General features: G+C 42.5%; 1 protein-coding gene and 1 long non-coding RNA gene across 2 annotated transcripts in view; one reads left to right on the forward strand and one right to left on the reverse strand.

Moving 5' to 3' along the window:
- LOC133376556 (uncharacterized) overlaps positions 1–4,981 on the reverse strand; it is a 36,971-nt gene extending 31,990 nt beyond the window's left edge. Inside the window, exon 1 of the long non-coding RNA XR_009760524.1 lies at positions 4,897–4,981. This is a non-coding gene — a long non-coding RNA (uncharacterized LOC133376556). The remainder of the gene's footprint in view (positions 1–4,896) is intronic.
- Positions 4,982–6,622: 1,641 nt separating this feature from the next.
- Positions 6,623–12,174, forward strand: part of DARS1 (aspartyl-tRNA synthetase 1) — an 82,666-nt gene continuing 77,114 nt past the window's right edge. Inside the window, exons 1-2 of the mRNA XM_061608905.1 lie at positions 6,623–6,975; positions 11,814–11,871. Of these exons, the coding sequence (XP_061464889.1) occupies positions 6,904–6,975; positions 11,814–11,871 (130 nt within the window). The 5' untranslated portion in view covers positions 6,623–6,903. The remainder of the gene's footprint in view (positions 6,976–11,813; positions 11,872–12,174) is intronic.

Consider the following 12,174-nt stretch of genomic DNA (forward strand, 5'->3'; position numbering starts at 1 on the left):
AGCCCAATGGAAATATATTTATTAGGACCAACCAAAAAAGGAACAAAAACATTTTTTTTTGTTCTTTAGGACTACTGAGTTAGCTTTCATGCTTAAATACTTTTGTACCATGTCCCAATCCCATTAAATAAAGGAGTGGAATCCAACAACCAGCACGGCCAGTGGTCACAGATGATGAGAGTTATAGTCCAGTAACATCCAGAAGACCACAAATTGCCCATGTCTGATATTCAAGGTAAGGACCTTTCCAGATGACATGAAAACCAAGATATCACTATCAGTGCTGGTCATAATGTCTCATATCTCCAGGGGGGGAATAATCGAATCTGCATTGCTGGAGGGATGGCTAGACATGCACCTAGGAAATGGTTTAATCTACTTTTTTTTAAAAAAGCTGCTTTACACACATGCTCTCTGTCTTTTAATAAAAAAGGTATGGGTGTATATGTACGCCAGCACTGGAAAGATATAGTGGACATGTTAGAATTAAAGGTAGAAAAGGGAAGGAAGAAAGCCAAGTAACACAAAAATGGAGCACGTAGTGGCTGTGGTTGAAAGCTTGCATTATTAGTACTTTTGTGCTGGATTTTGAAACCTAATTTGAAAGGGTAGATGCATATTCCGACTACAGTAGGTGAGGTGGGGAGTATAAATCTGCTAAAGGAAAGAATGTGTTTTTGAAAATGGAAACATGACTTTTAACATAGATGTCAAAGTGGAGCTGACCGTTTGGAATCCAGGTGTCCAAAGTGTGATACCATGGGTCACTATTTCACTGTGCCTCCACAGCGGGACCACTTTGGGCAGCAGGTGCAGGGGCACTGAACAGTGAGTGAGGAAGGGCTCTCTTCTAGCCAGGGGTTTGTGAGACACCGTGAGAGCTCATGCAGTCTCGCAGGAGCTTCAGTTGGAGGCGGGGAAGTATTGTGTATAAAAGCACCTACCACTCAAAAGATGGCTTCTTCTTACCCAAAAATGGCATCGGACAGAATCATCAACTTATGGGAGACCCCCTCCATAAGGGGTCTTGGGGAGGTCATACAAGACTGCTGTCCTAGCTCAGTGGGCCGAACCTGATGTCACACATCTCAGGCTGCCAGCGGGTTCCCAGGTGCTTGGCCTGTGGCACAATGAGGACCATTATGTTGTTAACTCCCCTGGCTGTGCCCAGCAGGCAGGCTGGGCAGGGTTTTTGGACAACAGGCTGGTTGTTTCAAATGTGGATCTGTGATACTGGACTTCATTTGTTTAAGTTAAAATGCATTTTAACTTACTCTGGCTTGCACAGTAAACTTACAGTTAATTTACTTGTGTGTGTGTTTAACAGAAATGCTAATTTGCTGACTGGTATTGTTTGTAGAAAGCTGCATTTGCAAAATAGCTGGGAAAGTCAGGCGTTGTTGCAATATCCAGCTGTGCTAAAGAAAAGTATCAAACTTTGTTGCAACATCCAAGGTGAAAATGGGAAAAACAAGTTGTAAATAACAACTCCAAATATGGAACTAGGAAGAGAGGGGAAGGTACCAGTGGGCATGGTTAAAGTGATGTAAGGAAAATGAAAGTGATGTAGTTATGATGATAATGATGCTAATGTAATTAACATAACAAAGCTGATAAAAAGGCCAGCAATGCTTGATTTTGCCAGAACTGGCCAGGGTACTTCTCCACGTGCACGTGTTAGCAATAAAGATACTCCTTCTCCATCATTGTTTCGTCGTTTCTGAGACTCTATTGGGGTGAGTATTGGGAGCGAACTCAAGCCATTAGGACCCCTAAAAGGGGCTAAGGCGTTTTGTTGGTAACAGATCCTTGCCCTATGCGATGCCAACCCTGCTTACCTGCTGTAACCAATAAAGTTGTGGCCTATTTTTATATTATTTTATATATTATATTATTTTTATATTATATTACATATTATAATGTATGAGGGACAAAGAATCCTGGGAACTGTAGCTTGTTATGGGTGCTCAGAATTGTAGCTCTGTGAGGGGCAAACTACAGTTTCCAGGATTCTTTGGGGGAAGCCACATGCTTTAAATGTGTGGTGTGGATGTGACCGAGGTATTGTAATGTGGAATTTCCACTCTGCTCTTTAAAAAAGTGATAGGGGATGTACATGCTGAAGCATGGAAAGTTATGTAGCTTATAATGGAAGAACAATGAGTGGGCACAAGGCTTAAAGCCCTCAGTCAGAAGTGCCCATAGTTAAATTTAAAAACAAGAGCTCAAAAGAGACATGCACAGCAGAGCTATAATGTAATCAGTTTCTTAAAATATAGCTCCGGCCTCTTTTTGGCATGACTTCTCAAGCATTCACTGGACTGAGTGAATGAGTCTGACTGAGACTATAACCTGTACATTCATCCACTTAGCTTATTTTTTATCTTATTTTTTTCATTGCCCGTGCCTTTGTGTGTGCTTGGGGAGGGAGGGACAGAGACTAGAAGCTAGTTTTGTTTTAAATCCCAAGCTGCTGAAATGTCTTCAGTTTGGCTTAGTGGTTACTGTAGCCTGAGGTATAAATTATTCAGCACTCACACATGGTCTGTCATGTCTTGTTACTTAAGTGCAGTACAGCTTTCATCCGTGTATACCCAAGGGGGCTGTCCAATTGACAGCTGGTGATGTCACCTCCCCCCATTTGGCAATCCCTTATGAATGGAGAGGGAGGGAGTTAAAGCTTTTCCAGCAGGGTTTATCGTGCTCCTTCGCCTAGTTTAGCCCTCTGCAACAGATTTATTTGGACTCATCCCTGTTAAGTTCATGGCAGGTAGCACCCCTATTAATTGGTTTTTTAACAAAATATGGCTCCAAAGGGCAACTGTTTCCACTTAAAAGAAGGCAGAGCAGATGAACTCTGCTGCCTCCATCCATTTCTATTCCAGATTGAGCTAGTTTGTCTGAAGATCTTTGCCAGTCCCATGATTATAGAGATTGGAAATTTTGCTTCCATCTTCCAATAGATATTAAAATGGAAAATAACGGATGATATCTAATTATGTTGTACTCAGAGTAAACCCACTGAAATAAATGGACAAATTACTTAAGCCCATTGATTTAAATGGATCTACTCTAAGTATAAGTAAAATTTATTAGCCAGTTAAAATGCTTGTATGTACCAATACCTAAAGGTCAATCTTAATGTTTTGTGGTTTGGTTTTCAGTGTGTTGATTGCAGAATTGTATTACACTTAATGCCAAAAAGCATGTTTATTTGGGGGCAGAGGGAGAGAGAAGCCAGGATCTCATCAACAGGAGATATTATAGAGGTGTGATGTTGGTGCTGTGATGGTCTCTGGAAAGAAAAATGGGTTGTGCCCCAAGGAGTTATGTTGCTCTAGAAACAAAGACCACTCCATTCAAATATAGAACATCTGGAAATCCTAAGAAAGTTTTTTGTCAGATGAGTAAGAAACAATTGAAACGATGACTCCCGGGAAAATTGGAGGCATTGTGGATAGCCATTGCAGAGAAAAGCATATTCTGTAAACATGAGTTTTCAGGACTAAAAAAAGGGGGACAGGGCTCAATCCACAGTACACACGTGCAGAATCCCGCAAGGCTCAACAGAGTCCTGGTTTCCTTATTCTCCCTCCAATGAGCTCACAGGTAGGGCAGTGGCATACTGCAGCAAACAGCAATGGGTAGGGAGAGCAGACACTTGAATGCTCACAAAATGAGGAAGACAAGGCACTACTGAGCTCTGTAGGGCTCCACACATGGGTTCTGTGCCTGCCTGCACTGAGACTCTATTTGACTCTTGAGTTTTTACACAATTACCAGGACCAGAAGAGTGCTAGCACCACAAGAGAGTGGGTACAGCAGACAATGGAAATTATTTAATAGCCCAAACTTGTGATGCCGCTTTTGCTGTGATGCTGCCAGAAAAGGATTGCATGACAGCAGTGAAAGCAACATCCTCTTAGTGCAGACAAGTGGGGAAAAGTTATTAATTCAAAGCTATAATAAATAGTGGAATAGTTATTCAAAGCAGCAGTAGTAGACAGAAGCAGCCTCTGCAAAAGCTCTTGGATGAGGTGACTGGAAAAGCTCTTGGATGAGGTGGCTTTTGGTAGCACTGTCATTCTGAGCAAGGTTTCCTCTGCAGAACCGGTGTCTGCCTCCATTTTCATGAGTCTGAGGTGCTTACCTACACCAGATCCTATGGGCCATTGTTGGCCTGCATAGGATCAGGGTGCAAGACAGTTAAATCGAAAGGAGAATGCAAGGAGGGACTGAAATGTGTCTGATAGAGTATATTAGAATGGATAGTAAAATAGACAAAGTTCAGAACTGATAAGTGTAAAATTATAAACTCTGGAAGTGAAAGGCTATATTTGCAAACTGCTGCGATCCAAACTAACTAGTAGGATACCTCAAGGGGAAAAAATGAATTGAAAACATCAGGTTAGTTGATTGCTGTGCTGGAATCAAAATGTAACACAGAATGGGGCAATAAGAACTAGTATGAGAAAACAATATAGGTGTTTGTTTTAAATGCTGCATGCAGACTGGTTCTGAACATGCTACCTCAAAGAACACACAGTTGCCAGAAAAAATCTGGAAAGGGGCATGAAAATATTAGAGGTATATTCTGCATAATAAGAGATGATTAAATTAGAAGTGGGACAGAAAGGACACCCAATGAAATTAACAGCTGAATCCAAACTCAAGACCCACTGGGATAAGAGCGTTTGAAATAGACAGATCTTAGGCTGTCCAGGCTGAACTGGGGCATAGCTGGGGCTGTATCAGGGTAAGACCCTCAACCTAGCTGAGCTGGGGCTATGCTGGCTCAGCTGGTGGAACTTCAGCTGGCCCCAAAAAAGGGGTGTTCTGGGGGCTTAACGGGGGCAGGACAGGGCAAGGAGAGACTTATGGTAGAGATACACTTACTGATCTGCCAGTTCCGGTGTGTCTCCACTTTTTTCTGAAAACAGGGACACACAACGCTTGTAAAACACTGCCCCTTTTTCCTTCAGCTTGTGTGTGCGTATGTATGTCTGTGTGTGTTTTAATTAACTTCAAAGAGATTTCACAACTGAAATCCGTTATCAATCCGTTCCCCTACAGCTGCAGACAATAAAAATGCTTTGCTGTAGGCTACTAGTGTGCTCACAGCCTTACATTATTCCAAACTAGGGTTGCCAGGTTCCTGGCCTGAGACTGATCGAAAGTCAGCCAAGTGCAGGTGTTCTTGCAACACTGTAATGAGAAAAACCACAAGGTGGAATTCTCCCTTCCCCCTGCACAACTTTTAAAGATACAGAAGACCTCTTGGAGGCCGGGCCTGGCAACCAAGAGGTTTTCTGTATCTTTAAATGTTGTGCAGGGGGAAGGGAGAATTCCACCTTGTGGTTTTTCCCATTACAGTGTTGCAAGAACACCTGCACATGGCTGACTTTCTCTTCTCCTAAAGATACAGGATCAGTCTCAGGCCCTGAACCTGGCAAACCTACTGTGGAGGCCAATTCTAGATCCACACAGCCTCCCACAGTGAGGACATAGGTTTCCAGATGGAAGATGGTCACGATGAGGATTTGTTTGATGTGCCTTCTGCTTAGCTCGTTTGTCCCGTTTGCCCTGTATTTGTGCTTCTTCAAAGTCCATAGCACCTTTGATAATAGCCGAACTCCATTTGGGATATTCATGGGCCAAGACTTTCCAGTTCTCGATGCTCATGTTACATTTTTTAAGATTTGCGTTAAGAACATCTTTAAACCTCTTTTGCTGTCCACCGATATTCCTTTTTCCATCCTTAAATTAGGAGTAAAGTAGCTGCTTTGGGAGACGGTGATCAGGCATTCAAACAACATGGCCAGTCCAGTGAATTTGATGTTGAAGGATAATTGTTTCAACACTGGTAGTCTTTGCTTCTTCCATAACGCTAAAAACCACCACTCTAGTAACTGTTGTACCATTGTGCATTTTAGTGTGTGTTCAATGTGTTGTGAGCCCCCTTAAGAACTTTGAATAGTAGGCAATTATAATACTCCAAAATAATAAAGTCCTATTGCACTCCAGGCCTGTAGCTCCCAAGTTTTTTACTCATGGATCCCTTGAAGATTGCTGAAGGTCTGGTAGACCATTTTAATGATTTCCTCCTGCCCGTTGTAGTAATTGAAATAACTATCCTAGACGCTATATGGTTTTTAATTGCACTTTTTCTTCCTTATTTGATTGTATTACACTTTGAATTCCAGAGAACTCAAATTGTAAGTGTTCTTCGCAGACCCGCTGCGGACCACCTGAATGAAGCTTGGCCCAGAGTTTGGGAGCCCCTGTCCTATACCTTTCTATACTTTGGAGTTTGGCCCATCGAACTCAGTGATACTTCGGAGCGGACATGTATCTGTCACTGTAAGACAGTTGTGGTGGCATATGGTTTTGTGGACAGAGAAAACAAAGCTACAGGGGAAGATGTTAGCTTTTTAAGTATGGCGTTTGCCTGCCTGTATTTTCTGCGGTGATGACAGACTGATAAAACACACGAGAAGGCAGTCCGATTCTGACCATTCAGAACCGATGAAGAAAGAAACACACGTGGAACTGAGAAACTGTGAGAAGCTCGCGAGAAAAAGGTTACCTCCCGCGATGGAAAGGGAGCGGGGACGATAAGAGCGGAGAGTCGGTAAAAGTGAAAGGGATTCACTCTCGCGTGACGTAATAGTGTTCGCCTTTGCGTGCTTTACGTGCCCGGAAGTAGCGTGAGCGGACACGCGGAGGGAGTCTGGGGAGTACGGTATCTCGCGGCTGTCGCATTGAATTGAGTGAGGAAGAAGGGGCGGAGGGGGATAGAGAGAGAATCCGGTACTAGGAAAAGCTTTGCCAGGTGGCACGGAAGCCTGTAGGGGACAAAAAGAAAAGGCGGGTCTCGCCAACTTTATTGCTAGATGTGGCAGAATGCCCGGAGTTACCTCCCGTAAGAACCAAGAACGGAACCGAGACAACGCCATGGAGTCGCCGCCAGCTGATGTGGGTCTCTGAAGGAGTGGAGGCGGGGGGTGGGTGGGTAGGTGGGTGCTTTATTGGGAGGGTGAGCACTGAGGGGTGGGAGAAGATTGCAAACTTCACAGGCCCAATGTGTGGTCAGAAGCCCTTGCCTCTTTTCTCCCCTCCCCCCTTTTCACAATCTGATTTTTCACGCAAAACTCTTCTCGCAACAACTGGGATGACTTGAAAGGTGTCACATTATTGCTATGCGCGGCCTCCGGAAGAGAATATGTTGTTTAGTATCAAGTTGGAATTCTTCATATCTGGTCAGACCCTTGTATTAAATGTTTCTCAACTTATGTCCACTCATTATTGTGCTTCCATAGAAGCGGACAAGAGAATTGAAAGTAGGTTTTTTGTGGAGGGGAGGAAAAACGTAAACTCCCATGCACACAGAGTAACTTTTATTTTTTATTTATTTGTTTTCTAGCCCAGCATTTAGACAAACAGATCTTGCAGATTTTTGAACCAATGCAAAAAAATCCAAACCACCATGTTTGCTAGAATGGGCAGTAGGATGTTGCATGTGTGCACACCACTGCCAGACCCTTACTTAAAACTCATTTCATTTGAGGGAGGGGATTAATATCATTGGTCTCCAGGTAAAGGGGTATTTTAGTTCAATGAAAGCTGAATAGAGTGGCTTGTGCAACTATGGCACATTCCTCAAGATTATGTAGAGCAGGGATGGGCAACTTCAGGCTTTTAGGAACTACTTTGTTTTTTAGTAGAATCATAAAGGCCACCAACTTGAGCCAGTTGCAGCATAGTGGCTCAACTGGGTGGATATGTACTAAAAATGAACGAACTGGATATTTCTTGAGTTGAGGAATGTGATTAGTCCCAAAACAAAGCATACAAATCCTTTCACGCAAAAATCCATGCTTGGTTTCCCATCAAGCATTCTGTTTCAGAAGCCTTATTTGGCTTTTTAGTTGTTACTGTTTGACAATTGGGAGTCAAATACCCTTGCTAATTTATTGCACGTCACCCAGAGATCTACCAGTAGATCCTGATCTACCTTCTGCCCACCCTGCATTATAGTATTGGGGACAGCATGCCTGAGAACACTAGTAGGGGAACATGAGCAGGAGAGTCCTGTTTGTAGGTGTCCCATAGGCATCGGGCTGGCCACTGTGGGAATAGAATGCTGGATTATGTGAGGCCGTGACTGATCAACCAGGCTCTTATGTTCATAGAAGCAAAAGTGAGAGCCCGGTGTTACCACTTTTTGTCCAGCAGTGATAGAAACAGGCTTGATTAGCCTTTGGGTTTAAAGACCCACTGTATGTCAATAACATTCTATCAAAATAGAAACAATTTGCCTTTATTCTGTGGTTTCCACAACAGTTTTTTCTAGACATTCTTACTGTTTTGTAAGTAATCTTTACTGCAAGTCTTTAGTAGCAACAAATTGCTATGTGTTCTTTTGCTTTAAATAGAGAACCCTACAGTGACAAAACCTCTGAAAGGTCACACAGGCCTGTTTCAGAAGGCTTGCATCATAGAACCAGGCAGATACATACACTGCACCCATGCACTAGCACTGTAAGAGGAAACTCCTTGATTAGTTCCTTGTACTCTTTATGAAAAATAATTATTCTGTTCCAAACACTTATGTTTATTATGACTAATTCATTTTTATTAAGAGTACCTTTAAACATGATCCTGTTCAGAGTGATCCTTCCTAGAAAATATGCATGATATACTTTGTATTACATGCAAGCTGCCTTCAGTGTCTTAGTTTTCGTCATTCATATATATGTAACATATGTATATTGGTGATATATGTAAATTTTAATTAATGATATTAATTTTTGAAGCAGGCAACTGTCTTCACAATTGATTTTACAGTGCAGTCCTAACCATGCTTACTCAAATCAGGAATGTCCAACTGAATTCAGTGGGTAAGTGGGGTTAGGATTGCTATCTAAAATACTTACTTAGTTCAAGCTCATCCTCATAACGATGAACAGTTGATGAGGATCACCTGCTGCTTTACCTCTGTAAATGTAAATAGATTTTAAATATCACTGCTATAAATGGCAGCTGTATTTCATGGACTGTACATTATGTTTGGATCACCCTTTCAGCTTGTGGAAAATGATCGAGCTGCTGATCCAGCAGAGACCTTCGCTCGTGAAAGGGGGAGGAGTTTTTGCTGATTCCCCTGGCAACCTACTATGCCACTTCGTATGCTGTTCCAGAGGCTCCTCCAATGTTCTGGAGGAGGTTTTTGGGCTGCAGGGGGCAAAAATCAGCAATTTTGCATTGTATTGTAATGCGGAAATCCTTTTTTGTTGCAATTTTAACTCATTTTCTATTCCTTGTCCTGTTTATGAATTATTTATTTATTTATTACATTTATATACCGCCAAAGACCCTCTGTGGCGCAGAGTGGTAAGCGGCAGTAACGCAGCCGAAGCTCTGCTCACGGCCAGAGTTTGATTCCAACGGAAGGAGGAAGTTGAATCTCCGGTAAAAGGGGTCGAGGTCCACTCAGCCTTCCATCCATCCGTGGTCGGTAAAATGAGTACCCGGCATATGCTGGGGGGTAAAGAAAGGCCGGGGAAGGAACTGGCAATCCCACCCCATATATACGGTCTGCCTAGTAAACGGCGCAAGACATCACCCTAAGAGTTGGAAACGACTCGCACTATAAGTGCGGGGACACCTTTACCTTTTTATATACCGCCCCATAGCTGAAGCTCTCTTGGCAGTTTACAGCAATTAAAAACATTAAAAACAAATATACAAATTCTAAAACACACAAAAAAATTTAGAAACACAATTTAAAAAATTTAAAAACAATTTAAAAATCAAATTAATAATCTCTTTACATCGTATGATGCATGTTTGATTCTGTTTGTATCACCACAATTCTACATCCCACCTCTCATTTGCCTCTATTTCCCCACCCTAGAGATCTCTCTGCATCCCATGTTAAGTCATTTGAATCACTTTAGCCCAGATGTGGGCAGATGTGGCCCTAGGTCTGCTTGCAATCCTCGGCCTAATTTTAGAAGCCCTCCATAAGCGATCAGTTCAGACCGCTAGCAAGACCAATCTCTCCATCATCTGACAACCTTCTGGGTGAGGAGGAAGAGAGGAAAGTAGATAGTTCTTGTCTCTGGCCCTCACCCATCACTGGCTTTGTCCTCCCCACACCCCGAGTTAGTATTCGACCCTCAACAGATTATCCCCAAGGGAATGCTTCCTTTCCCTTCTTTGTCCCGTAAGCGCTTGTTTTCTTCACTGTTTGTACCACCACTGGTCTCTGTACTCCCACCCCCAATTTTCTTAAGAACAGTAAAAACACAAGAAGAGCCCTGCTGGCTGCCCACCTAGTCCAGCATTCTGTTCTCACAGATGCCTATGGGAAATCCACAAGCAGAAGCTGAGCCAGTGTGCAGGAGCCTTGTGCACCAGCACACTCCCCTCCTACAGTTTCCAGCAACTGGTATTAAGAAGCATACTTCTTCCAATAGCGGAGATAGAACATATCTACTTCTTCCTCATCCTGCAGATCTCTCTGCATCCTTGTCTCTGTTTTGCTTGGTTGTCTTTCAGTTGCATCCTCTCTCCCAACCACCAGTTTTTCTGTTCTTGCTAAGTTCAGTGGCATGGGCATACAAGACATTTTGCTTTCCCAGTAATTTGCATACTGAAGGAGTCTTTCGTAGCTGGGCCATTAGCATGGCTGGTTGGCCACAACAGGCTGTAGAAATTCCTGCCAGTTCCACCATGTATGTGCCCCTGAATACACAGAGAGGAGGAGCGCTCTGCTAAGCATGCTTCTGTCCCCACCCTGCTCTTGACCACTCCTTTAGATGTTACTAGAAAAAAGGTGGAAAGGGGCTGCAGATAGTAGGAGAAGGTACCACAATTGACCTGACTACCTTGTATTACACAGACCTAGTCTCAGAGAGTATATTGAAACATCATGAGTTTACTACTTTAATATTTAGCTAGTGGGATTTTTTTTGTCTTTCACACTATTAATCTGAAAGTACACTAGAGCAAATGGAAATAACTTGAAAGAAAAATTCTTGGTGGAAATAGAGTCTAAATTCTGGGAATACTGAATTCCTAGTATTCCCAAGTAGTACAGTTTGAGCACCTGTTAGGCTCAAGCCTGAGTAAATAATGAACTCTGTTCCATGGCTTGAAGCCTGGGTCTGGCAGATCAGTGGGGATATTGAGCCCAGTTCCTCCATGGAAGGCACTCTATTCCCATGAGTTTTGTAGTCAGTGGCTGTAGATGAGTACATGGGCTTATATCTGTTAAGAGAATGATGCACGGGAAGCACAGTGATTTCACAGTTGTCAAGGCTCAACTTGTTCTGTGATAAAAGAGGAGTCTGAGACAGTTGATCCCTCAGCTGACATGACTCACAGGGTTGTTATTTTTTCTTGAGTGTGTGAGAGAGACAGGTCAGTGATAGGGGAAATGCTGAATATTGTGGAGCATATAGTGCTGAATCTTGATGTGCATTTAAAATCGTAATGTGATGAAAGATGACTGCAAACTTTGTGAAATACGAATCTATTTTGTCATCATGTATGAATCCTAGAATCTCAAAAATGAAGTAAAAACTACTTTTGTTTGGAGATTCATGTCTGTGATATTCTCTGCAGGCTGTCTATCCTGCATTTAACACACAACTTCATACATAGAATATTGTCACCCATTAAGAGCTAGCAACACTTCAATGACATATGCCATGTCAAGTTTGTGTATGTGACAAGTAATTTGTCCTATTTGACTCTAGCTTGGTGTAAAGTCTTCTAGCATAATAACTTGTTCTCCCCCTTTTTAGGACTATGCGAAGGAAAGATATGGAGCATTGCCGATGATACAGTCTCAGGAGAAACCAGGTCAGTTTCAAAATTCTGGAAAGCACACTAAAACATGTTGGATTGTAAATACCACAGTCTGCGAGATAGTGCTGATAGTTGTGTCAGGCTGAATACACAGATACCGTTTTTAGCTGCGGTGGAGCCAGTCTGTCTGAGGAAAAAAGGTAAGAGATTGTTCACTTCAGGCTCACAATTTACAAAGGATTGTAGAACTAGTCACATTTAACACAAGACAAAAACTTACCACTCACATTTGTCATGCTGAAAGTCTGAGAGAAGAATAGGCACATATCAAGTCAAAAATTACAGAGGCCTCTTTTT

Source organism: Rhineura floridana, chromosome 2 (assembly GCF_030035675.1).
Source record: "Rhineura floridana isolate rRhiFlo1 chromosome 2, rRhiFlo1.hap2, whole genome shotgun sequence".
Classification (NCBI taxonomy): Eukaryota; Metazoa; Chordata; class Lepidosauria; order Squamata; family Rhineuridae; genus Rhineura; species Rhineura floridana.